At 37.8% G+C, this 27,565-nt stretch overlaps 1 protein-coding gene across 1 annotated transcript in view; it reads left to right on the top strand.

Annotated features, from left to right (window-relative positions):
• The window catches only part of BANK1 (B cell scaffold protein with ankyrin repeats 1), a 132,240-nt gene that overhangs the window by 43,295 nt on the left and 61,380 nt on the right, over positions 1–27,565 (top strand). The window contains exons 7-8 of the mRNA XM_077782960.1: positions 3,316–3,436; positions 11,712–11,908. Of these exons, the coding sequence (XP_077639086.1) occupies positions 3,316–3,436; positions 11,712–11,908 (318 nt within the window). The remainder of the gene's footprint in view (positions 1–3,315; positions 3,437–11,711; positions 11,909–27,565) is intronic.

Genomic DNA, 27,565 nt, shown 5'->3' with positions numbered 1-27,565 from the left:
TGTGGAATATGTTAATTTACTGGCCATGGATGCTGCATTTCAGTGGCACACATTTTCAGGACTTGGTTAGCAGTTATTAAAGAACATAGGTAATCTTGTTCATAAAAGCAGCAAAATATGTACTTGGTGGTCTGTTTTTCAAGGATGCTTTTGGAAGCCCAGGTATGATGGTCAGCACTTGGGGCTTTTCTTGTTCACAGCTGTGTCCTTTTGCTCTGGAAAGGGGTGAGGAGATAGAGATAGTTCCTACAGCAGCAGAGCTGGTACTGGGACAGGCAGTGAGGCTTGTGGAAGGATTTCCAGTACTGGAGCAGAGAAGTTGGCTGTGCTTCAGAGAGTATGGAAAGAATTGTCTACAAACTCACTGGCTTAGTTCTGGGGGGCTGCAAGGACATAGAGGGGAAACTAGCACTATTGTGTATTTTCTCTAGGGTTGTAAATCTTTATTTGGACAAAAGGTGGGCTTTCTCAAACTCCTGAATGGCTCAGAGATCTCTTGCAGGGTGCTTAACTTTAAGTTCAACTTAAATTACAGTTCTGCTTCTGTTGGCTTTGGTGAAGCTCCCCCAGGAATTTCAGGTTTGTAATGCTGGTGAGATTTCTTGGGCCTATAGAGATCTGTGTAAGGTATGTTAAAGTACATAAACACAGCAGACTTTGAGTCTGTGAGTGCTCTGGGGGAGGAATGGGCAATAAAGTAAAAGTCTCTAAACCAAATTGTTTCTTGAGGAGTGACCCTTTATGACATGGAGCTGAATAGTGCAGAGTGGCCCTATTCCTACTTCTGTTTTGCTGTTATTTAAGCTGTTATCTTCACATAAGTGCTGGAACAGGCCCTCCTGTATGTGAGATAAGAGACACAGCTGCCTTTTTTTTTAAACTAACTAATCTTTTTCTTCTTTTTTATCTTTGCTGTAGAATAGCACAACAAAGCTCCCCATTACAATTCAGTTAACAGCATAGCTTGTTAAATCGTTGCTTGAGCCCTCAGATTTTATGTCCCAAAAGTAAGAGGAAAAACAAAAAGTTGAGATGAAAACTTGAGGCAAATTTCACTGATAACTTTGTAGAAGTGCTTGTAATTCATAGAAATGGATAAGCTGATCACTGTAGGGAAGGTCTGTTGAAGTATGAGAAATTTTGCTAGAAGTTCCTGAAGCCCTTCACATTTCAAGAACTTGTTCCATCTTAGGTTGGAACACTGTTTTATTTCATGTAAATTTGGTTGTCTGAGGATGAAGTAGGAGCTATGCATTCTTAAGGCACTTCTTCCGTAAGTTTCTGACTGAATATAAGGGATAAGGAAGGGTTTTGGTCTCACCTCCTATTAAAAAAGTAGAGATTTGTAGGCAAGATATCCCAGAATGCTTGCTGAAAAGAGACTGTGTAGTGCTTATTTATCTTGGATATACAGTACAATCTGAAATTGATTCTGTCTGAAATTGCTCCTCTGGAATTTCAGGACAGAAGATAAGAGGCAGGTATTGTTGGGGAGGGTTTTGTTTGTTCATTTTCTTTTGAACAGAGAGGTTTAGATAGGGAGCACAATGTGTAGAGGGAATCCCTGGCATTTTAAATGGAGATTAAAAATATTACTTCAAGCTCAGTTTGTCTAGAAGCCTACTTAAATTCTTATTCTCTGCAAAGTGGGCTATCTACTAACAGTTGCTTCAGTGAGTACCAATGTTTTTGAGCCTCTTTCTTCTTGACACAGGATCTGCCATATACACTCATCTGAGCTAGTTCTTGTGTTGTTACTTGGTTTTGTCCTACTCTAGATTGAGCTCTGTTAAGGCTCTGTAATGGTAATGTATCTAAGACCTATTTGGCATGAGAGAGAATAGTATGGTTTCCTAACTGAAGTTTTATATTTTTCCTCTTAATAACTTGTAAGCCTAGTGTTGTTATTCATGTTAATAGTTTGGGGGTTTTATAGATATTTTGGGAGGTTTTTCATATGGTTTCTGAATTTGAACAGTAAGTCTTGTACTCAGGTTAAATTTTTATTCTAGAGCAAGCCTCAAAGACCTTTTTTCCTAGATGGATTCATTTCTTAATGGTTATTGTTTTCCTTATTTAAGATTATTATATGTACTCATAATTATTGAATAAAAAATACTGAGAATGTAGTGTGACAGCACAGAAAGGGAGTGAATTATGAAAGGAAATGTAATAGTTTTTGCATATCTTAATATTGGAAGGGCCAGGGTTAATTATGGGAAAAATAAACAATCATTTCTTAGCTTCCTACCTGCATAAATGTCTCTTCTAATTCTTGGTAGGAGTTGGGTGAAAAGTATATCCTGCCTCTGCATTCAACATTTTCTGATCATGCCATACTTAATTTTCTTACCCCCTTTTAACAGCCTTGGGAATTAAACCTCATATTTCATCAGTACCTCCCTCATTTTCTCCTCAGCATGTCAGTCATAGACTTTCTTTTTAAATTCATTCTTTTTAAAAGCATGTCTGAAGATGCTCCATTTTAGTAATTCCAGAATCATTTTGACCAGAGGCAGTCCGGCTGTGGGAAAGCAAACTTTAACACAGGGCTACTGACTCTGAGCAGAGCAAAGCAACTCTCCCTGAGCTCCTCTCTGCTGTGGCTGAGCTCCTTTTGGTGCCCAGTGCAGCACAGACTGGAGTACACAGCTGTAGTATGTGGTGTAAAATGTCCTTACCCTTCAATCTCTGTAGTCAGGCTGCTCTTGTCAGGTCGGGCAAAGAAATATTTAATTCTGGCTACCTTGAAAGTTGTTAGGCATAGATCTCGACTTTCTGTCCAGAAAGAAGCACTCAAAAATCTCAAGGCAGTCAGTGCAGATTTCCCTTGTCTAAAGACTGTGTGTTTAGTAGGAAGCTGATCTATCTGTTTGATATCAGTTTCTTGTTCTGTCAACAATGTTCTGTCTTGGCTGATGAAACTGAAGCTGTTTCCTACCTAGACAAATCCACAATCTTAGTGTAAAAGTTTTGGTTAACAGAGAGCTACTATAATCTTTAAACTTGCCCTGAACTACTCCTATAGTGCAACATAGATCTTCCTGTCATTACACTTCATCCAGAAGTTTTTAAGTCATGTCTGAACTTCATATGTTATAATGCATATTTATGTACAGTTGGATCATGTTGACATGATCCTTTTGTATTACAATATCTTTTCTATAGTTTTCAAAAACTGTGCTTCTCTTACTGTGAGTTTCCCATAATACTGTTTTGAGTAATTTGATTCACCAGCACTCTGAGGATTAAGTTAAAAATACATACGCAACAAATACACTCTTGTTTGTTTGTTTTGTTCTTTCTTTTAAACAGGCATTGAAATTTTCTTCTGTAGAGAAGGTAGACAATGTTCTGACTTTGTTATTGAAAAACAAAATATCTACTTATGAATTCAGCCCATTCCAAAGTGAAGAAGAGCACTGTCACCAAGCTAGTGAGTCACTTTTTCTATGTGTTGATTTTTATTACTGATACTATGGTTATTACTTACAAATGTTAATAAGACAACTCTTAAGTATTGAAAGCCTCTAGTGAAATGGAAGAATCCACAATAAAGCAATATAAGCAGAAAAAATTGGAGAAATAATTCTGTAAATCATTACTTTGTGACTCAGTACTTTGTATTTATACTTCTCTGGATTTTCGATCAGCTTTGGATTAACTGCAAATTGACAGCTTTGCAGCTGAGCAAATTCATACTTACAGAGGAAATGGGTAATAAGAGTCATGTGGAGATGTCTGTACATTATATGTTTTTTTACTAATTGCTCTTCTGCAATGCAGTTTAAACTGCACTTTTTCCGAGTATGGGGGATATCTGAAAGTTTTCTCTATCTAAAAAGAATGGATGGCTTTTGGTCTTAGAACAGTACTAAACTTCTTCAGTCACTTTTAGTACTTATGCACTTAATGGTTTTCATTACTTCTGGCAAAAAGATAATTTTGTTATTTTTAATTTTTAAAAGAAGGCATCTCAGTGAGTTTAATATAGGGTTTCTCTATAAAGTAGATGAATTATATGCATAATTCAGTCATGCATCAACAGAAGCTGCCGTTAGTACCAAATGGAGGGCCCTGGGTGAATTCATTAGCCACTTACTAGGGTTTCAAACTGGTTTGCAATAAACCAAGAGTGTGGTTATTTAGCTTGTGTTTTGAAAGCATCATTATGATGTTATTTCAAATGTGTGTTAAACCTCAGCATTTTTAGGAAGCTTTTGGAGAAAAAAATTACTTTAGAAAATGTGTTTTCCTTCTAAAATACTTGAGAAAGATGTGTTCAGGATGCTGCTTGATGTCTGTTTTGTGTAGCTGGACTATGGTTTTGAGAGAGAAATGAACTCTGTACAATCAGTGAACCTACCACTTCTCATAACCAAATGCAAACAAATTCTGAAGGTAGCACTACATTGCCATCATGTTTCCTTTCCTTTCCTTTTCTTTGTTGATGCAATTTACTCCTCTGATAAACATGATTCAACTTGTAATGTAAAAAATGATCTTAAACATCAAAGTTAGTGGGGGGAGTAAATGAACAAGGTCCTTGACATTTTCCTGTGTAAGACTGCAGGATGGGGGTGGATAACACAGATTCAAGAGTCTTTCCCAATGTGAAATGTTAGTTGATGAGCAAATGATTTTTCACTTCTCTAATAACTAATGGATCTGGTAATGTTTTTGAATATTGAGAATAATGCTAACCAGCCTGCTATGGCCCCCAAAAAGCTTGTGTGTTTCAAGAGCAAGTTGTCCGCTTGAGCCAGTAGTGACCTTAAAATGAACTGGTTTGATGCATGGAGGTGCAAAGTTAGATGTCCAGATTCTTCATGAAAAAAGTGTTTGCAGCCACTGGAAGCACTCAGAATGTGGGAGGCTTAGACTCTCATCCTTCTTCTGCCTGAAAGGTATATAAACCTGTGTCTTTGACTCCCATGAAAGCATCCTAAACAGCCACTAGACATGTCCCGTAATGGATGAGAGGAGTGCAAGCTTTCAGCATGAAGTATAGGGAAGAGAAATTGTATTGTTCTACATGGATGCTTTATTTGAACAATCTTGCACATCAGGGTACAGCCAATAAATTGCTGCACTTGAAAGATCTCAGTATGACCTCAAAATGAACCAAGAATGAAGAACTCATGGTTAATTTATTGGAAAACTAATGAAATGTATGGTTTGACTTCTCACAAAGAGTGCAGCTGTTGATTGAAAACTTGGGAGTGTAAAAGTAAATACAAAAGGCACGTGATGTAATGAAATTAAAATGCAGTATGATGCTTTCCCGTACAGGCAGTGGTTTAGATCAAAATATCATGAGATGTATGTTTGCTTACATAATTTTTGAGGAGCCAATCCCATCCCCAAAATGGCTGTTCAACATTTTTTTTTTAGTATGACAATGCAGTATTTGTGAGCAGTCAGTGTCTAGGCTGGTAATGTCAAGATGGGTGGCAAAGGTGCAAAGGTTAAATCTGATACAGATGAGTGAGCTAAATGCAGACTGAATAGAAACCACTGGAAAATGCTGTGTTTAACAAAGAGCATTAACTGGAGACAGAGCCATGACTTGTCTGGGATTTTTTGTGGAAGTGTCATCTCTTGTGAAAGACTGTAACTAAAGGCACTGTCTGAAATATTGTACATTCCATACTGAATTGATTTCAGGGTATTGTATAATATTATAATATATTACAATATTTTATGCACATTATTCCCTTATATTCTGGTAATAGAATCGAGTCAGATCCAAGCTCATGTTTCAAAATATTTATTGAGAAATGTTTCTTTTGGAAAGCCCTTCTTCTCAGAATCCTCAGATTTGGGAATTTTTGTTGCATTGTTTCCTGTCCAAGAAATAACAATTTACTTGAGGAAAACCTGGTTCATTTTCCAGTATTAATTAATTTTCCCTTTTAGAAGTTATATATTGCTATTTCTCCAATTAAACTCAACTACTGATGCTTCTGAAAAGTCCTGAATTTGCTTTATAGAAAACAGTGCTTTTTGTCCCCTAAAACTGCTAGCAACATAGCAAATTCTGTCATGATTTCTGTAATTCCTTTTTCCAAGTTGGAACATCTATCCCAAAAGAGGAAATAGAGTCTGGGTTTTTAGCTTCTAGCAGAATAATGGGGGGAGAGAGAAGGTACTAGTATTGGCACTGTAGAAGTCATCTTAGGTGCTATTTAAATTGCTAAGAAAAACAACCGTGTCCTGTTTCAATAATTTGGGAAATAAAAGAAGAATGTCTTACAAGATGTGCAGAAATATCAGTGTAGGCTGCTCTGTTTCCTTATTTCAATTTAACGAAAATTGCCACAGGCTAAGACAATGCTACGATAGAGTAATATTGGATTTTGTGCTCTGTTTTGTAGCTGAGGTTTTGCAGAATTCTCTGCAGAGAAAAGAAAGGACTATGACAGGACAAAAAGTAAAAACAAACCCCAGCAATTCACTCTTAACCTTGTGTATGTCAAAAAGAACTTCAATTAAAAGCAAGCACTGGCCTCAATGTAAGTTGAAAGTTGAAGAAGCCACCTTAAAGCACTTAATAATAGGCTACTTGAGGATTTTCCCTTTAACCTTTCCTTCCAGCTTGTGATCATCTACGAACTAGTTCTTAGTGTATGTGCCAAACAGCCACAGCTTTTTTCTGTTAACATTGTCCATTAAAGGACTGATGATGAGTTACACCCTTACTGCTCTTGCTCAGTTCTATATAGTGAGCTGAAATGCACCAGTTGTTGCAGTTTCACAGCAAACAAAATTTCCAGCAGTTTTCACTAATTCAGTGTGACAAACTTGCAAGTTCAAGAATGGTATTTTCTGCCTGACGCACATGGGCTTTCAAATAATTATAGCCTCTTCCTACTGTGTATAATGCAAAACTTTATTTGAAGTGGTTAAACTTAGTATGATGGAATTTTCTTTACAGCAGAATAGCTAGTTTCTTAAGAGCTCAGCTCAGTTTTGAGAATTGGCAGTAAAAGAACAGTTAAAATTTAAAAAACAAGCACAAATAGATCTTGTAGTGGGCTTTTCTCATCTGTTATTTTGATCAGTGGTACCCAGTTATCATTGGTTTCTGCTGTAGAGCCTGGTTCTTCACATTTTCCTACTGATTTGGGAGGGATTCAAACAGATAATGATGTTGCTTTTCACAATGAGGACAAAAAACAGGAAACTTCAGTCATCTCTTTTGAGGTCATTAACATTACTGTATTTCATAATTACATATGGATTTGGGGGAGGAATTTCTGAGAGGCTAAGTCCAAGGGCATCTTTTTCCCTTCACTTCATGAGAGGCAAAGCTATTGGCTTATGTTACTAGATAATTATTATTAGCAGAGAGTGACTACTGGTCCCACAGCTGCATAAATGTTGCTGAGGTTGCTGAAACAACAGCAGCCAGCTCCACTGTCAGTATCGCATTTACCAAGACAACAGTTGTACTGAGAAGGCCTCAAGGAGTTCAGTGCTTTGAGGGAGGGATCATCAGCAAGACTGGGGAAGTTTGGCCCTTGAAGATTGTGTCCTACTTTGTGTGAGTGCAGGGTGCTGCCAGTGTAGTGCCTGAAAATCAGAGCATTGAAAACTATCTGAAGTTAGTGAAGCTCAGTCATCTGTGGGTCCTCACAATGACTTTTTGCTGTGACACATCACAACTCGATGCCACCAGGCTTTGGGTGCATGAGCAGAAGGGACTAAAATTGTCCATTTGATCCACTTATTTCCTTTTTGAGTTTTATGTAGAAGATCTCACTATACCAGCAATGTTGCTTTTAAAGTTTTCCTGCCTTTTCCAACTTATTTTCTAAACAGTCACAATATCTCTTCTTCATGCTGTACACTTGGCTTGGAGATGATATCTAGCTTTTCTTCCATTTTTTAATATTTTAAATACATGATCAGCATTATGTCATTTATGCTCAGTGGTGATGATTACAGATACATAAAGAGTAAACAACTTTATCCAATACCACAGTAGGAGTGTTGCTGTAAAGTGTAGGGCCAAGGAAAATTTAAGGCTCAGTGCTAAGTGAATGAACCCTGAAGGTAATCCTATTGAGAAATTGATTACAAAAATCTGAAATGAAATTGCAAACAAGACTCTCTGTATGACATATTTTATTCCATTCAGATTAAGAATCAGCTGAATCTTACAACCAATCTAGAGAAAAGCAATTGCAAAGCAAACAAAGACAACAAACTTTTTTTTCCCCTGCTTACTATAAGGAGCAATATAAAAAAAAAAATTTGTTTTAGGAAATTGGTTTATAAATTTCTTTTTACCATCTTCCATGGCTGGCTAAGGCATTTCATTTTTTAATGATGTAGTTTCCTCTAATGTTCACAGTATGTAAGTGTAGGAGTCCTGCCTGAATATCAAACTCAGCTAGGGAGGAGTTGAGTGGTGACCAGGAAAAACAGCTCAAGTTCAAGGAGCTGAAGGGATTTTGGAATGCCTCTGTTCTGTGTTAATTTAAGAATGCAGAGATGCATTCTAGGCAGGTATATACCTGCCTAAAGCAGGTTTATGAATACCACCTACTCTTCCTCTCTTTCTGTTGGTGAAGAAATCATAGCATCCAATCCATTGGTAATATAGACTTGATTGCCTTTCAGATTTGTGACCTTTTTTGGGGGATTTCATTGATATGAGTGGAAAAGCATTTGGACCATGCTTTTAATACTGTGTTAAGGCTCTTTTTACTGACTATATTTGACCTTCAGGTGTTGCCTAACAGGGTGCACACTATGGGGTACCTATTGCATTTGTAGACATCTGAAAAAACAAATAGCAAAACCCACAAGTACGAAGAAAAGCAGTTTGAGGATTTGTGAAAGATTTTTTAAATATTAGCTTAGGTTTGAACACTTATTTTAAGAAAATCCTATTTTTTTATTATATTTTGAAAAATCTAGAACAAAATAAGAAGTCAAATGCATATACTTTGGGCTAAAAATGATGATTCTTCAAATGACAGAATCAGACCTAGTTTGTGGAACTTTAATTAAAATGTTGAGCAATATTGAGTGAAGTTGTGTAGCATGTACTTGTCCCAAAAACCCTAAATGCTGTGTAGTTTTAAGATTTCCTATTATGGCCCAAAGGACTTTAAAGCACACTGCAAATACAAGGGAATATAAACTACAACACATACTCTTGTTGATCGAAGTTCAACCTGCCAAGGCTTCTAAAACAAGTGGCTTGATTTACACAGGTGCTGTGTATTTACAGTTTCATGATTACATTTTTCTTTGCCTGGTGTAAATAAAAGTCAGGCAACACTAAATTTGTTTAAAAATCAGTTTAGGGTTGTTAATGGTACTTTTGATTAAACTGTAGCCCACTCAGATACCTTCTGTCAAAATAATATTGGAGTGGGATAGTGCTGGAATATTCTTTGTCCACAATGCAGTCAAAATTGTCCTTATGTTTTTTTCTCGGTTAGTACTTAGCTATGCCTATTCCAAGAACTGCTCTTGTTCTTTATGTTTGATGATGGGATTTTATTCTCGCCCATATTTTAATTTTGCTGGAACAAAATGGGTGTGCATGGGAAGTACACAAATGAGCCAAATTTCACTATGCAAAAGAATGTAAAAATTAGAAAGTTTGTTAAAGACTGGCGTCTAAGAGATTTCCATAACAAGTCATAACTTCTTCCAGCACACTATGGGCTGAAAATGTGCTGGCTAACCTTTAAGACAACTGATGGCAGGGATATAAAATAAAATTCAAGAAAGATAGAAGAAACTGTGTAAATTCCTAAGCTGTAGCCCTGGATGGGAGACATGTGGAAATAGACTGTCTGGAGTTGAAGGGACCATGAAGTTACTGCAAAAACAGGCAGGCTAAACACAAAGAAATTACCTGGACTAACTGGCATTCTTTATGAGCTCTGAGGAAATTTTAAAGTAGAATATCTGTGTTTCTAATAATCCAGTATTTCATTTTTTAGTACTACGAGGTGTGACCAAACCAGGAGTTGATGCCCAAATCCAGTTTCTCAGGCAACCCTGTGACCTAGAAGCAGGTTAATGTATTATCTCTACAGGACAAACTAATATAAGTGTTAACAAAATAAGTCTTCGGTAATGTGATGTCTGGCTTCATGAACTTGTTGTAGGGTTTTTTTTGAAAGTCAGTAAACCTGGTTAAGTCAGTAACTGACTGGGTATGGATGAATAACTGACTAAAACCAGGAGGCAGACAATTGAGAAAAATATTTTTTTGTTAATGATATAAGGTGTTCAGAGTAGTAAGGAAAAAGGCTAATCGGAAGTAGGGAATGAGAGATTTAGTGATTGTGCAGTAAAATGTCAGATGATCTTCATTACAGGTAAAACCAAAGTAGTGCAAGTGAAGAAAAGCAGTCTCATGGTATCATCCATAATGAGAGGATTTGAGCAGGCTGTTAGTGCTGAGGAACAAGACCACGCAGCTCCATGATAACATGAACTTGTTGCTAGGCAGCAGATCAAAAAGCTAATGAAATACTAGGAATTATTAGAAAAGGAATAGAGAACAAACCAGGACATAATTATGGCAATGCATGAATTACATGGCTCAGCCCAAAGTTGAGTATCATGTGCAACTCTTCTCCTGTCATCTCAAAATAGTTACAGTAAAGCTGGAGAAGGTTGATGGGAGGGCAGTGTGTGTGGTGGAGTTGGTTTTCTACAGGGCCAAATTAACTAGACTGGAGCCTTTCAAGAAAGAAATTATGGGAATGAGTAAATCACTGGAATTGCACAGAGGGCAGACTGTGATGGAGAATAAGATTAATAAGGTGCTAGCAGTTGAGTCCTAGCAGGAGCCAGGCTCAAAGAAAACTAGGGGCAGCATTCCTTCATGCTCCAGTGGTTGGAAAGACGCTCAGGGTGCAAAAAGTTGATGGTGCATGCTTGGAGAAGAGATACACTTTGTGCTGAGTTATAGACCAACTGGTACACAGCAAACCACAAGTAATCAGGGAGTATGAATGCAGAGAGAAGTATTTTTTATGCTTGAGCTCCTTTTCTTTGTTGTTGCTTGTTTGGTTGTTGTTGTATGTTGTGTTCACTCATAGAGTTAAAATATAGGAAGATGATGAAATTATAAACAGAATGTCCCAGTTCTCCAGTGTAAAAATGATTTTTGATAGAAATTAGTATCATGTTATTTCTGATAAATGCTAAAAACTTTTCTCTAATTCATCTTTAAATTTTCTGATTTTTCAGTACAGGGATAAGCAAAGTTTTACAAGTGTGTTTACATTTCATTTCAGGGATAGCAATTTTTTCCATGTGTCTGGTAGTACTGGTAGTGAATTTTCATAAATTATTTTTAATATCAAAACATAGGATAATAAACCTATAAAAATGTCCCACTCAAAAATGTTTTTAAGCAAAAGCATGTCATGGCTGTAGAATTTTTTGCCCTTTGCAAGAAAGCTTATTTCTCAGTAGAACTGAAGTGCTTTAAAATCCTTCTGTCAGGATAAAGATGAGATTTCTCAGTAACACCAAAGGCTCCTTTATTGATATATGTATACACACTGTAAAACTGGTAATTGAAAAAAATAATTCTTTGACTGTTAGTTCAATACCAGGAGCTTGATAACTGTGATTCCACAGCACTAATATTCAAAATATGTTTATAGCTGAAGGTGTTCTATAAAAGCAGAACTTTTGTTTCTTAAGACTTTGTTTCTATTATACAGATAGCCATTTGGAAGAATTTCCTACCCTGCTTCACTGTGCAGCCAGATTTGGCTTGAAGAAACTTGCAGCATTTCTACTCAGTTGTCCTGAGGCCACACGGGCCTGCAAAATAACCAATAAATATGGAGATGATCCAGAAAGTATTGCAAAGAAGCACGGGCACAAGGAATTAAGAAAATTCATCAAAGAATTGTCAGTAAGTCCATGTGCTTTCCATATGTCATCTACAACCAGGGGGCTAAGATGTTCTACCACTGAGATCCCATAGCATCACTTCTTGTAAAGACTAATATGTTGTAGTCCTTCTGTCTGAAAATATTGTTGTATTCCTGTCTCAGAAAGAGGGGCGTCATGGTTTGACATTGGCACAATGCCAGTGCTCCCATGAAAATGTGATCCCTCCCTTGAATGCTGTGAAGTGGAGTCTAGAACAGAGCAAAGCAGGCCCAAGCTTAATAACAGAAAAAAACTTTATTAAACTACTACTACAAAAGAAAAGAGAAAACTAAAGAGGGGAAAAAAAAAACACACAAAGATCAAATGAAAACCTTGCGAAGCATTCCTCCCCCCACCACCCAACTCCAACAAACCACAGTGAGACACAATCTGGACCCCAATCAGGTTTCCACCCTCCAGACAATCGATACTCAGTCTATCGAGGGAACAGAGTCTCTCCTGTGCCACAGACCCCCCAAGAAACACAGCTCCACATCCTGTGTTTCCATGTCACACATGGCACCGCCCGGAGAAAAAGTTTGCCATGGTGACCCTTCTCCTTTCCATGCACAGTGCTCTCACCACCAATGCATGGATGGTCAGACTGCCTTTAGGATTTTTCCTTTCAAGGATGCCCTGCCAAGAGGGGAGAAAACAACAGTTCAGTTTTTCATTGTTTGGGACCACAGTCCCCCCCATTTTCCCCTGGGGCCGAGGGCTCAAGAACAGAGATCTTCTTCTCTTCTCTTTACTTTCCAGGGCAGGGGGTGCCACCACAAACCCCCCAACCTTTTCTCTGTTCACTTTTGTCTTTTTCCCAGCTGAAGCAGGTCTCTTGACTCACTGGCATCCTCCCAAAACACAGTCCCTCTTGGAGGAGAAGATTGGTTCAGGTTGTGGCTAACACGGAAAAGTCCAGCCAAAAGCCACTCCTTGTCCCCCTCCCATCTAGAATTCCTCCTTCCAACATCCCAGGGTCCAAGGTGTCCCTCTTCCTCTCTTTCAAACCGAGAAGGGGAAAGGAAAATTCACAAAGCTTTCATTTCTCAAGAAAGGGTTAAAAGTCCGAACTCCCAGGGATGGCTCGATGCCCGGACATCCAGCAACTCCCACACAACTGGGCACCTTGCAGCTCCCCCCGCTCCTCCTTCCTCGCGGTGGAATTGCTGACAGGACAGGACTGCCGCCGTCTCTTTCTCTCTCCCCCTCGGGAGAGAAACCGGGGGGTGGGGGGGGAAATGGAGACATCCCAGATTTCTTCCACCCTTCCATCTGCAGGGGCCAGCCCGGTTCCAGTCCTTCCACCACCCTTGGGGCCTACCTTTCAGGCCATGGGGGCTTCCCCTCCCCCACCCAGCTCGTGGCTGGGCGGGGGAGAGTTTGCACTGCACGCTGACCAGAACCAAAGAGAGCGAGTTCCCCTGGGAATTCTGCTTTCAACCCCTCTGTGCTCTCAGAGGCGTGTCTACTTTCAATTGATCAATATCTAAATTGACCTCTTCCTTCCGGAAAAAATTCTCTTTCCGTGTCAAACCACGACAAGGGGTCAGAATGGGGTACAGCCGCTTTCTTTGTGCACTGATGGTGTTCAAATTTTAGGCATGTAATGGGAAGGAGAGCAGTGAACCAGAAGTACATTATGTGGCTTGGTTAGATTGATGCTTTCAGCACCCAAACAATAATTATATTGTAAGTAGTCTAGATCAGCTGTTTAGAGTAGGAGATAAAGACTTCTTTAATGGTCACTTTAAAAGGGACTATGAACTCTCATAGCACTGCTGTTCTTCACCATGGAATTGTTTCCTTGCCATGGTTGTTCATGCCACTGTGACTGAAAGGTAAAATTTATCACCTTTAGATGGAGTAAATATTTCTTCAGCTGGGTATGCAGGAGGGGTTTGGGGCAATAGTTGCCCTTCCACGTGAAAGGTAATAGTAAAATAAGGGTCTCTCCATAGTTCTATCATGCAACTTATTGCAAATAAAACCTAACTGAATTGCAGTAAAAAAGCAATGTACTATAGTGATATTTGATAGCTTTAACCTATTTCAACTATTTTTGTTTCCTACTGTGATATGTACAGATATGATAATTCTACAGATTTTGATACTACAATTGAAATAAAATTTAACTCAAGATAATATGGTCCTCTCTACCATCCAGCATAAAGCTGTCTTCCTGGATCACCATGTTAGTAATTTCACATTAACAATTTCTAACTGCTTTAGCTGCCCCACAGTCACCCTTTCACTGGTCAGAAACCTGTTATAAGGTCAGGCTTTTCAGTTCTTAGAGTTTATCAGTTTGGCTTGAAGAGAATGGAACTGTATTCCCTAACCTCCCTACCTGTGTACCTGGCTAGGTGCTGTCTTTGTCAGCCATAGTCAGATACTCCCAGTGAAGTTGTATTTAAAGGATTGGTAAGAACAGGTTCTGAGTACTGTGAAAAAGGTGATATTTAACTCTTGGTGAAATACCTTGATTTATTTTCCAAGATGAGTATTTGAGCTGAAGGGCCGAAACATGGATGAAAAACTTTTTTTGGAAACCTGCCTGCTATTGTTTGCACATAAACAGTTAATAATTGTTCTCTGCTTTCCCAAGCATGATTACTTATACCAGTATTGAAGTAAAAACTACTCTCTGGACACTGTAAATGTGTGTAGTCTGGGTGGGACATGCAGTTGTCCTACCTGTTTTCAGTTGTTTCAAATGGCGTCGCTTACTAATGCAACACAAGTAAAAATCTAAGCATGCTTCGCGTCTGCCAAATGTGTAATATGATACTATAGAAATGTTAGCTCCAACCACTGGAAGAAAAATGACTTATTTTTGTCCCCTCTAATAGTGCACTTAAGCAAAAAAACACTTACTGTACCTCTGTAATTGATGGGAATGTGGAAAAGAAATATTTGCATGGCTCTGAGCCAAGAAGAATTTAGTTTAACCATGTTCCTGGAACTTCCCATTACAGCTGTAGTGTTGATATTACTTATTATTAAGAAAGAAGTACTTTTGCATTTGGCAACACTGTTTTAAAAGTGTTACTTGTGTTTGGTTGTTCCTTTAAGGAATAGCCTCAAAATACACATAGTAAATCATTGCTTCAATCTTAAAGAGCAGTAGGGTTCCAGAAAAATGAATGCATTAAAACATACATTTGATTTTTCCAAAATCCTGCAAAGTGTCTTTCATTTGCTGGAGAAAAACCAAATAAACTCAGAATTGTGATTTTGAGCTGGAGAATTCTTAGGGGAGTAAGAATTCCCTGAGATAATTAGAGAGAGAGAGCATCAAAAGATGAAGGGGCAACAACTCGGCTATTCTTTCTACCTTCAAGCCCAGCAGGCTGTGCAGGACTGTACAGCCCTTTTTGTTGTCTGCTAAGCAGATCAGTGCTCAGGGCTTTTATTTGCTGCTGCTTTGTTGCTAAGGCCCTCCAGTTTCCCTGTGCAGCAGGCTTAATGGAAAGGTGCTCAGGGCTCTGTTGGCAAAGGTGAGCCATGGGTGCTGGCTGGCTTTCACATGGGGTCATCTGAATGGCATAACTGCCCTGTCCTGTTTGAAGGGAAAACCCTTCCTGCAGCTGGACACTGACAGTGTCAATGTGGGGAGTGTTACAGCCACACAAGACACATTTGGAGTGCCATCTGGACATATCTGGCTGTGCTGGGTGCTGATTTCTTGATATGTCAAAGCAAAGCACAAGGGAAGGATCCCACATCACGAGGCATGCACCTCAGCTGGATGACTGCAGACAGAAGAGATTTTTCCGCTTTTTGTACTAGTGTGAAGTGCAGTGCAGGGTCATTAAATGCTAAAAACTCACACCCATTAAGATCCTGTATATAGCTCTGCTTCCACCGTGATAGTGTCTCCCTTCTCTGTCAGAATTTCTGCATTTCAGATGCTCCTTGAAAATGCCTGCTCTGGTGAGGGAACACTACAACACTTGAATGATTTGTATTAAAGGTACTAAATTGGGGAAACTGCCTGAAAGAGTCTTCAGTGAGGATTGTAATGAAATTCAGTTTCTAATGTGCCAACAGTTTATTAAGCAAATTGTAATTTTTTGCATTTGAGCACAATGGGCATTCATTTCTAATTTCTGCATGTTTCATTATAGTTCAAATAAAGTAGTTTCCTCTTCTGTAGTATAAAAGAGGTACACACTTAACATTCTGCAATAACATCCTGAATTGTTAGGATTTTGATTTTTTTTCTGTACCTTCAAGTATTTGAATGTTTTCCACAATTGCTTATAGGCTGAATGGCTTGAATCAAGTGTGTCAATTTAAAACTAATAAGAGACATTCAGCAGGCATGCTGGCAGGAGTCCTTGTATTTGAGCCTTTGGGGCTAGGTTGATCCAGCTGGTGGCTTAAATGCCAGTAGCAAATGCTTGTCATTAGCCACAGGTCAAAACATATCTGCAGTCAGCTGTTCCAGTACCTGTGACAGGTAGTACCCTGTGAAGTGACAGTAGTTCTCTGGCATATCAGGGCTCTATTTCAGATGTTTGCCTTCTGCATATGCTCGGTCTCTGAAAGCTGCTTTGACATGAGCTTGTTCTTGCCACCAGCTGTGGCTTTCTAAGTCTGTGTAAAAATTCTACCTCCAGATTAGAAAGAAATCGCTGAAATTATGTTCTTATCCAGCACACAAAGGAAGACTTGTAAAATAATAGATAGAAATTGCCTCTCATCTAGATGAGTAAGGAGGGGGAGTATGTTCAATTTTTGACCTGGCCATTTAAAATTGGAGGTCACACTGGTAGCCATTTTAGGTGTTTGTGCTTTGGCATGGGCTCAATTCTTTGTTCCAGCATTTTGGGTTTCTAATTTCTCCTTTCTTTTAATACAGGCTGTGTAGCTGAATGTGTCATAGCCAGGAAGATTACTGTGTACCACTGTGGTATGCATCACAAAAAAAACCCACAATTCAGAAAGTGTTTTATTGGTTGGTTAATGCAAATGCTTTCTGATTGCTGGCTTCAGCCTTTAAAACAGACTCCTAGGGATGGCATAAATGTTATTTAAGTATAAAAATTGAAAGGTCACTCTGTGTTGTCACCACACATTTGAGACAGCACAAATTAATTTTTATTTTTCAAATACTTTCTGACATTTCAGAATTGGTTGCCAGAAGTCTAAGGCAGAAAAGGCAGGTCAGTTGGACTTTTTTAACCTGCCCTGTCGCCAGGTTGGTAACAATCTGCAGCAGAACAGGAGACTGATAGAAGAATTTTCTTCCTCTCCACTAGCAAAACTCTGTCTGGATTTCTTGTTTAACTTCATTTCCCATCTGCCTGATTGAGGCATCCCTTAGGCAGCTATTGAAAATATAATAGGTTTTTAAGTCTGTACATATTGGTGGAAACTCCTTTAGAACAGTGTAGATTGAGATTGCCCTGCATGTCTTTTTCAGAAGAAGCTTGTTTTCCTTCCAGAAAGGAGAGTTGCAGCAATTCTACCTCTGCTGAGCTACATCCTGCAAAGTCTAGACCCTCAGTTACTGAGTTCACTGCTGTTAGAAGTTCCCTCGGTAGCAGAGAGAAGCACAATCTTACAGCTGGTCATAATTTTCACTCAAAGGCTGTTTTATGGAAGATATATGTTTTAGATAGCAGAGGAGGGAGGATAGACATTTTTCTTCCTGAAATGCCAAGCCGTGTTTTTATAAATCATAGCAAACTTAAAGGATGGGCAGAAATGTAGTTTGAGAAGTAATTCATCATTGTACACCTCTCCCCTTTCGTCTCTTTGAAGTGCATGGTTGAACCAGAATACAGAATCTCTTGAAATATCTTCAGCTTGATGAAATAGAAAACAGTCTACAAAAACAGGGTGTTGTGGAAATTGAGGGTACTTTTCATCTCATTGTTTTATGTGAAAACAATCTTATTTGGCTTTGTAGCTACTATTTCCAATTGACAGGAAATCTTTAGACTGCAGGAGTCCCTTCATCAAAGATTTCCATAATTTGCTAGGGACTTCTAGAAGCTCTTTAGAAATCAGTGCTTTCTGAACACAGAAGTATTATTCTTCCATTAATTTTTAGCTTTGTGTTTCTGTAAAAGGCTATGTAATGTGGCAGAGCTCTTCACCAAAAAACAGATTTTTACATCTATTTGCAACATATTCCTCAGCTATTAATTTTCTGCTAGGGAAGGATCACATGTAGAAAGATGAAGAATCTTAAATGAATTTGATTGCTGTCAATATTTCTTTAATTACTTTAAGTGCTATTGCCATATTGCACAGGACCATAGCTCATTGCTTTCAAATATCTGGTAGTCTGTGTGACAGAGGGGGGGATTAGTCTGGTTTCTGAAATTCCTTCTAATCCACTGGTGAGTCCTTGATGAAGCCTGCTGGATTTAATTCTTGCCACATTATGTCAATTGCATACCCTGGAAATTACCTAGCTGGAATAAGTGACTGATTGTATTCTTTGATACTCTTTAGTGAGTGGATATTCACAAATCAAATTCTTCAAGAGAAGCTAGCTATTATCCAGTCTTGGTGTTTTATATTTAAAATTTGTTTGGGGGAATTTGTTTTACTGGGTGACAAGATTTCCCTCTTTTCTTTTTCTTATGTTTTCAGAGGTATGCTTCCTGTAATAAAACCTTGATAGCATATACTGCCTTTTGAGGTCAGGCAGTTTATACTTTAGTGAAGAGATAAGGTACAGACTGAGCACAGAGAATTTTGGCTTCAAGGAGGAAAGGGTAGATTTTTCATTTTGAAAAACCAGCCATTTCACTATTACAAACATTTTTTAAGTTTCTGTATTGACTTTTACTCAGGCTAGAACCTTGCACCTTAACTGTGATTGCATCTCCTGTCAATAACTAAGCAATTGGGTGCAACCTTCTTGCAAAAAGAATGATAAGTGGAACTGGAGATTTGGAAACCTTACTTTTATATAAGTTGCCTATTGAATTTTGTGTATAATTTGGAATGAATGAGAATATTTTTTTTTCAAAGAATTGTCTGGTATTTTGTCTCATCTTTTGATATTCTGTAACTATAGCAGCACAGTGGAAGTCAGTTATTTGCAATTCACTATAAGTAAAAGCTTTTACAATTTTTAATGGAAACTTGAATACTAATGGACTTTCATACAAAATGCTTGTGAATTAGAAGTAGATAAAATGCAAAAGGATTCCATTATGATACTTCAGTTCTTAAATGTATTTAGGATTGTAAAAGCTAAAATACGGATTTTCACAGGTTTTTCTGACTGTTAGTGTGAGATCAGCAGATATAAATGGCTAGGGGGACAATTTGGGAAGCTGGGATGGGGAGTGTCCCATTTTTCAGAAGTACTCTGTAGGCTGAAAAGAACCATTCATATAATTTACCTGGATTATTAAGCTCTGAATTTGTTTGAACATCTAAAACATTTGGCTAATATGTTAATGAAAAATGCCAATGCAATACTTTATAGGAAAGAGAGAAAATAAGTGACTGTGTTATGTTATTGTAGAAATCAATGGCATGCCTGTGTCAAATCTGGCCTCTACGTCTACAAGCACGTGAGGATGTGAATAAGGTGAAGTAGATAAAGACTCTACACTAGCTTGAGGATGTGTTAGAAAATGAGCTGCTTCTGCCAAATCTGTGTCATAGAAAGTGACCAAATTGGACATGAAATACTGTTGTGTACAAGGTGTCATTTTTCTACTCATGTTGTTTAGAAATTGCTGAAGCTAGAAGCAGAGAAAGCTTGTAAAAGGCTAGAGATTTTTGTTGATGTTGAGAACTTTTAGTCACTATGTAGTGTGTTTTCATCATGAGGGCATGACTACCCAAGTTATAAACCAGTTGCATGAAGTTAAGCAAGAAATTTTCCCAAGGAGAAAAACCCCACAGTTTTATATTTTAACAGATGTTCCTTTCACCTTTCAATTAACCTTCCTGCACTGATGATATCACTGTGTTATTAGGTGTGAAGGTCTTCTTCCTTAAATACAGGTATCTCAGCAGCCCTTACAATGCAAAGGAAAAAAAAATGAAGTTTTATAAAATTGTCTGCTAGCCAGTTTACTGCAGAAGGAAGGATTGCTGAGGCATTTCAATGGAAACCCTAGAAGCAAGTTTTTGGTCTTGCCTCTGTCAGTTGCAGCAATTTGAAGGTATATGTGTGGCTCTCATATGAAGCAGGTTTACATAGTGTGTGCTGCCAGCCTGATTATGTGGAATATGCCCTTGGCTGCCTCCTAGTGATCTGAGAGGCATCAAACATTGTAATATCTTACAAGTTGTTGAGCACAAAGAAAGATGTGCTCATATCAGCAGTGCCTTTCTCCAGCCCCTCAGAAGGGAAAAAACAAAATTTAAAAAAATACAAATAAAAAAAAGACCACCACAGAGGAAAAAAAAGTAATAAAGCTCTTTCAATTTCATGGGGAAAATGAAGGAAGAATAGGAGAGGTAAGGAGCTGTTAAAATTGTTGTGGTAATTATAACTGAGCCAAAACCACCTACATTTTGAGTGACATTGTGAGGTCTAAGGGGAGTGTTTTGATCTCAGAGCCCTAAGAAAGAGTAGGTAGAGAAGCAAGAATTAATGAGTAAAGTTAGGTAAGAGGCTTGCTGAGTCCTTAGCAATCTGAAGTTTCAGTGCTCTGCACAGAACTAATAGTGAGTTACCAGGCTTTGCTACAGCTGTAATTTATTGCTTAATTAGAAAAATTGTCTTTGGGCTCTACATCAATAGGATGACCATTAGGGAAAGGCATTTCTCAAACCTACCAAGCCCATTATATGGAAACTACCTAAGAAAATCCATTTCTGCCCTGCATAGTGTTAGTTCCATTTAACACAGCCCTCCAAGGTCTCAATTTATAATTCTGTCTGAGGACCCTACACAGAAGGCACACTCTTGATTTTGCCTTTGATTTTTCCTGTCCCCATATGTTTTACAATAAATTATTTAGTATTTCATTGCCAGAACTATAGGGTGTTTAATAATAATAATTATTTCTTCTGTTTGAGGAGAACTTAAAAGTGTTTCCTGAGTTTGCACACCCTACCAAACTCAAAAGCACCTGAGCAGTTGACATAAAGATGTCTCCTTTTGTGGGGAAAAAGCCAATGTAACTGTTCATAGATTGCTTTATAATACATGTTAAATAACCACCACAATCACTGTAGTTTAAATTTATGCTGCATCTGTACAGACATGGGCAGACCTGCTCAACCCTATGAGCCACATACCAGAATCTTCATCTTTACACACTGAAGTTTTGGGAGCTGTTCTTGGGTAATTGTTAAAGGCTCCCACAGCTCTCACTGTCAATGTGGGGCACATGACAGGATCTTGGCACTCTCTGATGATGCCAACCTTCAGAGCCATGTTGGCAGGATTTTACTTGCTCCTGAGATTTCAGATTATTATGCTGCTCCTGTATAGCCTTGGGACATGACTTGGGAGCCATCCTTGAAATATTAAAGAACTGCTTAGGACCTGCAGTTGGCCACCTGTGGCCTTCTGAATTCCAACTGAGTTTATTTGCTGTTAATAAATACTACTTTCAAAGAAGCCCAAGAATAAAAGTAGAGAATATGGCAGTGGTGGCATCTGCCATACAGAAGACACGAGCAAGTCCCCCTTGGGCTACTGAGGAAAACAGACGTGAGGATCGGTGCCACCATGGAAGTAATAGAGCAGGTTTGACTCCTAATTGGATCATTCAATCAGACCTTCAAAGATCCTTTTTAATTGGATGTATTTTTTAAAATTGCTGCCAGTTGATAGCCTGTGCTGTCTTACATAAATGGGTCAAAGGATTGAACAAAAGTTTCCATGGAGACTTTATATGACTGCAAGGTGCTTTCCAAATTAATTAAGGTCTTGTGTTGCAAGAAAAAAAAAAAAGGTTTAAAGGTAAGAAAATGTAGTACAGGTATATAGATCTGCAGTCAATTCTGGCCACTGTGTCCCCAGGGACACTTGTCATCAATGACAACACAATCAGTGAACTTTTAATTGTAAAAGCTAGTGAATATTATAGCATCCTTTCTTCTCTTCATAACAGTTAAACAACACAGACCCAGGTGCAAGACTGAGTTAATCATGCACATACAGAACAAGAAAAAACTCTTCTTCTGGAAAATCCAGAACACATAATTTCAGAATTTTGAAAGCAGTCATAATAGTAAGAATTGTTCATATAATTTTTTCTGGATTATTAATTAAATACTGGAGGTTTTATTTTTAAATTTTTTCTTTTGTGCATATTAAATGCACCTGTGTAATGCAGAGAGAAAGATGATATTTCCTACTAGGTTTTCAGTAAATAAAAAACAAAGAAGCAAGTTTGCATATACAGTACATTGGAACTGCATTGTGTTCATTACAATTCAGTCAACATTGAAATGTTAATTGAATACTGATTATTTAGATAGTAACTGTAGATTAATCCACAGATTTTTCTGAATGCAGGAAGTATTGTATTAGATTGGCACACAGATTGTTGTAATGGTCATATCAATGTTATTGATTCTATTGGTACTACACCAAGCTCAAAACATGACAGTATAGAGGATAGAAATGTTGTTTGGAATAGCCCCTTGAGTGAGTAAATATTTCCATGGTTATTGATGTCTTCAATTTTTGATCTCAGCATTGAGAGGAAATATATATGAACCTCCCTATATCTAAATTGGTGCAAATAGTGTGATTTAAGTTATTCTAGTCTTTGGCTCATGAAATTTACAATTCTGTTTTTAGCACTTTGTAATTCTAAAGATGTTCTTCATTTTATCCTTTGAGTGTTGCTTTAGATGTAATATTCACATATCAGCGTAGCTTATATGTAAAAGTACATGGTGATCTTTCCTAGAGCTCAGATACATGAAGCTTTATGCATTAAAATGTGATATTATGAATTAAAACTGGAATTATCTCACATTACAAAAATCTGCCTGTATTTGTCATCCTGTAGATCAACACTTAATTGCTGAACTGTATACGAAATTTTTATCCCAGCTCCTGTCTTTTTTAAGCATTTTGTGCTCAGAATATACTAATTTTTTTAAGATTAAAGTTAGAAGTTTATTTGGTATATATACAAATTAGAGAGATTAGACACTCTCCATTCCTGCCACTTTCAATGGTCTGCAGAAATGACTGGAAATCTAAGCTCAGAAATCCCAACAAGATTGTTGCCCCTCACCCATTCAGATTATGTATTATGTCTGAGCACAGAAGAAGAAGAATTATTTCAATCACAAACTTAACATGTGATATTCCATAATTTTGCTGTCTGTAGCTCCTGAGAGGAAGGAATGTCAGAGCAGTGCCTTCCTGCGTATTTGCAAGCCTCCAAGTCTGGATCTGCCTCGCTGTTACTTCCATCTTAGCTATTCTCTGAAACAGGGCAGAGCCATGAGGATCTAACATAACTGCCTCAATAAAATGTCATATTCTATTTGGACTTTTTTATCCATTTCTCATTATAATCACATTTTTTGATATGGTGTGGATGAGGAGTGAGATGCAGTTTCATTGTAGGTTTTCCCCATTAACACTAGGATGTTTTATTTTAACATCATCCATAAGAACTTTATTCTACCCAAAAAATCCCAATACCAACAACAGTCAAAATAATATTGATGTGCCGATTTTGAATAGCGTTTGCAGGAACACAAAATTCCCTGTCTCTTTTGTGATGGTGGATCCTCTTTTACTTTTTCAGTCTGTACATGATGATCAGACATTATGGCTGAGTGAGGTTGGTTCATTTGAGATGGAAGAGGCCTAAATGTTGTCCAGGAAAAGTCTTTATGATCTTGGAGAATCCTTTAATATATATAATTCTGGGTAACATAATATTTTGTTGAGAACCCGATTATGTGAAAAAGCTAAATTTTCCTCAGAGTGACTCATGAAGACATGTTTTATATTTTGCCAGTCCCCTTTTTCTGTCTTTTTACAATTACTTTAACTTCATACCCTGGAGGTGGATGAAAAAATTGTTCATGTGTCAGACATCTTTAAACCATCCTCTGTTTCAGCTTAGTCTTAGACTATGCTTTGCACTCTGACAGACTTATTCAGACTCTGGCAGTCCTATTATTTGAGACGATTCAGCAAATGGAGTATTAGACCTCTGAACCATCACAGGTTCAATCAATGCCACTACGACTTTGGAATGGAAAAAAATCTCCTTCAGAAAAGTTCTTCAGTCCTTCTTCAGAAAAAAACTTTTTTCAGAAAAAACCCTTTTATATGAAAAGGGCTTTTTCATATGAAAAATAAATAAATTAATTAAAGCAAAGGAATTATTAGGTCAGAGTCCTAAGATTATTTGCAAAGGATAGAACAGTTCTGAGGAGAGGGCAAAATGTAGATGTGACACTAATCCATGGGCTGTGCCAGGACCCATGGGAGGAGGAGGAATCATTGTAGAATCTAATCTGATTTCTAATCTGTCAATCAATTCTATTTCACAGAAGTTATTTATGTAAACTTTAGGTTGCTAATTGATCATTTTGTTTTATCTTCCCCGCACCAAGACTTCTGATACTTTGACTGTTAATGGAATAGTGATGTATTTGTGAGCACCTGCCCAATTCTTTATAATTTTGACAAGTGGCAGTGCTACAGTTTGCCTGTGAGTAATTTTTTTGTTAGACCTCATTGCTATTTTCATTGTAGACCATTGTTTTGGTTATTCTAAATATCTATTCAGTTGATCAATTTATTCACAACTACTGCATCTTGCTATGACTTTGTTCCATAGTTCCAAGCCCCCAATAAACTTCAATAGTTCAGGTGCTTTCACTGTCACTTCCTCTTTGTCACTTGTTGTCTCAGTCAAAATTATGTTCATTTCTCTCTTAATCAGGGTAGTGCAACACTTATTAAGGAAAGGATGAACACCTTTGGGGATTTTAGATTTTATTTTCTGCACAGAAGTAATGGGAGGGTGTTAGGGTGTTTTCTAGGATTTGAGAAAAATAAAGGAAGTATAAGTCTGGAATTTTTGTTTTATGTATGCATAGATTTTTTATGTATGTGAGTTTTTTGGTTATTGCTACCTACATTATGTATGTTAATTAAATATCAGTGTTTGTATAAGATGCTGTTGTATTAATTACATATGATATGTGGATATGTTAATAAGATGTAAAGCTATTTTAGTCTACTGTTAATTTTCTCTGACTTAGTGCTGACTGGTGGAATTGGAACATGACAGCTGTTGTTCAGCCTTACACATTCTTATTCTACATAGACATGTTTTACACCTTCACATCAAAAGAGTCTCTTTTAGTTTGAGGTATGGGTCCTGACTTTTCTCTCTGTTCCCTTTTTTAACTCCTCTTCATGCCCTAGTGGCATTCACATTACGTCTAAATGATAATACCCTTGGAAGGTACCCCCTGAAAGAGCTTCTAGGCCTGGAAAAAAGGCAGAAAATCTGCCCTTTTGAAATTATTTGGGTTACCCTGTCTGATTTTACTTGTACTGCTTATCAGCACACAAAAAAGAAGAAAAGAAGGAATGGCTAGAGCAGAAGTAGGAGCATAGCTTCACTTCACCTGATGTTTTCTGTGATAGCAATCTGCAGTGATCTGCTCCAAAAATGATATATCTGTCTGTTTGCCACACTTGGAGGAATATCAAGGCAGCCAGGGATTTGATGTTCAGATCACAGAGACCTGATAGTTTATTGAACACAAGGCACTTGACCTAGGCGGTTACCTAATTGGAAAATAATGCAAATTAGAGCATTATTTCTGAAGAGAAGGAATCTGTTTGTATGACACATGCTGTGTCTGGCTGTGGAGAGGAAAGCAGACAATGCTCTGGGAAAACAATGCAGCTATCCTAGAAAAGGGGAGAGAAAAAAATAAAGGGGAGGGGTTCTGTGGTTAATAGCGATGGACAAAGAAATGATAGGAGTATTTTGTTCTGGTTTTGTATGCTAGTGTGGGTGTTGTCAAAAATTTTGCAACTGAACACATTCTCCAAGAGAATCAATGTGTTTTTCAAGAAAATTACTGGGAAGATTAACCAGCTTCACAGCAAAGGAGACATGACTGGTAAATTCAAAATTAAAATTCAAGTCTTTCTCTCTTTTGAGTTCATGGGGGAAATAGCCTTCTTACCAAAAATTCTTGTTTCTTATAAGACACGCTTTTTTGATCATACTGATCTTCTGAGTGAAATACATTATTCTCTAGGTAAACAGCAGCTGTTCCACATACAGGTCTTGTGATTAAACTTCTGTATCTTCATATCCTCACTTAGCTAAATGAACATAATATCCTCAAGAAATTTTCTCTGGTGTGTTGAAGGTAGCAGTGCAAGTTGTTCCTGTGTCTGTTATGTGTGTACCCTGTACACATCCTTCAAAAAACCTTGAGCACTTACATGACAACACAGAAAATTAATTTTATGCACTATAGATAAATCTGCAGTGTTAAAAGCTGGCAGACAGGAAGACATTATTTGACAACCAGTATTTTTTAGGTGCTTCCAGATTTTAGTTTTGCTGTAAATCTAGTAGATTGGAGATGGACAGCTTGAGATGAGTATAGCAAAATTTACTCATGTAAGCCTCTGTCTGCAGATCAAATATATTCAAAAAGGATACCTGTGGAGGTGGGCTCAGATAAACGAAAAGTTTCAAACTTCTAGGTGTGAAGGACTGAGGAAGTAAAAACTGGTTTTTGCAGAAGTAAAAATCATGTTGAAACTTATGAAGTCTAGATAGACTTTTGCATTTGTTTTGGTGTGTTTTGCCTGGTACAGTTTCTCTTTGTGCTTTTTCCCTGCCACAAAATCTGTGGACATGTAAGTGGTTTAAGGACCTACAGAATTCCCATTCTATGAATTCCACTGTGTATTATAGTGGTAGTTTGTAAACATTTTTTAGATTAATTATGTTAAGTGTACAGTCACAAAATTCGCCACTTTATTACAGGAACAGAGTAAGTTCAGTGACAACTGAGCTGTGTTATCTATTCACTTGCAAGTAGATTATTTGTTATATATTCTACAGTTTGCTATATCTTCTTCCAGAAGCAAAGAATAGCTAGATCTAGATGGTGAAAAACAGTTGCAATCTATATACAAAATATTAGAAGGAAGTACTTCTGAACAAAATTAGTCCTGGAACCTATATTTTGCATCTGGTGGAAACAGCATGACAGGGCTCCTCCTTGGTTTTTGTACTTCCGTGACCAATAAATCGTAGTCAGTAGCAAAAGGTTTGTGCTTTTTTTGGCTTCTGAGTCATGTCCAAAATTGATTTGCACATGTTGCCTCGCCTCTTGTTTTCATAAGAAACTGTAGGCTGTTCTTCTGAAGGAAGTGGCTGGTGTGTTGTCAAGTATGCAGTGAGCAGGCTGGAGCTGTTGAGAAGTCAGACTACATGAGAGGAGCTTGAGGAGAGGTTATCACTGTCCAATCTCCATTCCACAGCTGTGTTGTTTATGAGGGGAAAAGTAAGAATTTCAAAGGAAAGGAATTTCTTTCCCTGACACTTTTTCTGCTTTTCCTCACCGCTCTTCCTTCTCTGGATGATTTTGAAGGATCCAGGGAGCAGCAGATTGTGCAAGTCTATTTCTGTGTTTGCAGTTCCCAAATCTTGCAGTATTATCAAGATGTTTTGAT

This window comes from Lonchura striata, chromosome 4, assembly GCF_046129695.1.
Source record: "Lonchura striata isolate bLonStr1 chromosome 4, bLonStr1.mat, whole genome shotgun sequence".
Lineage (NCBI taxonomy): Eukaryota > Metazoa > Chordata > Aves > Passeriformes > Estrildidae > Lonchura > Lonchura striata.
Note: the sequence above shows the minus strand (reverse complement) of the source record. Positions and strands in the feature narration are given on the sequence as shown.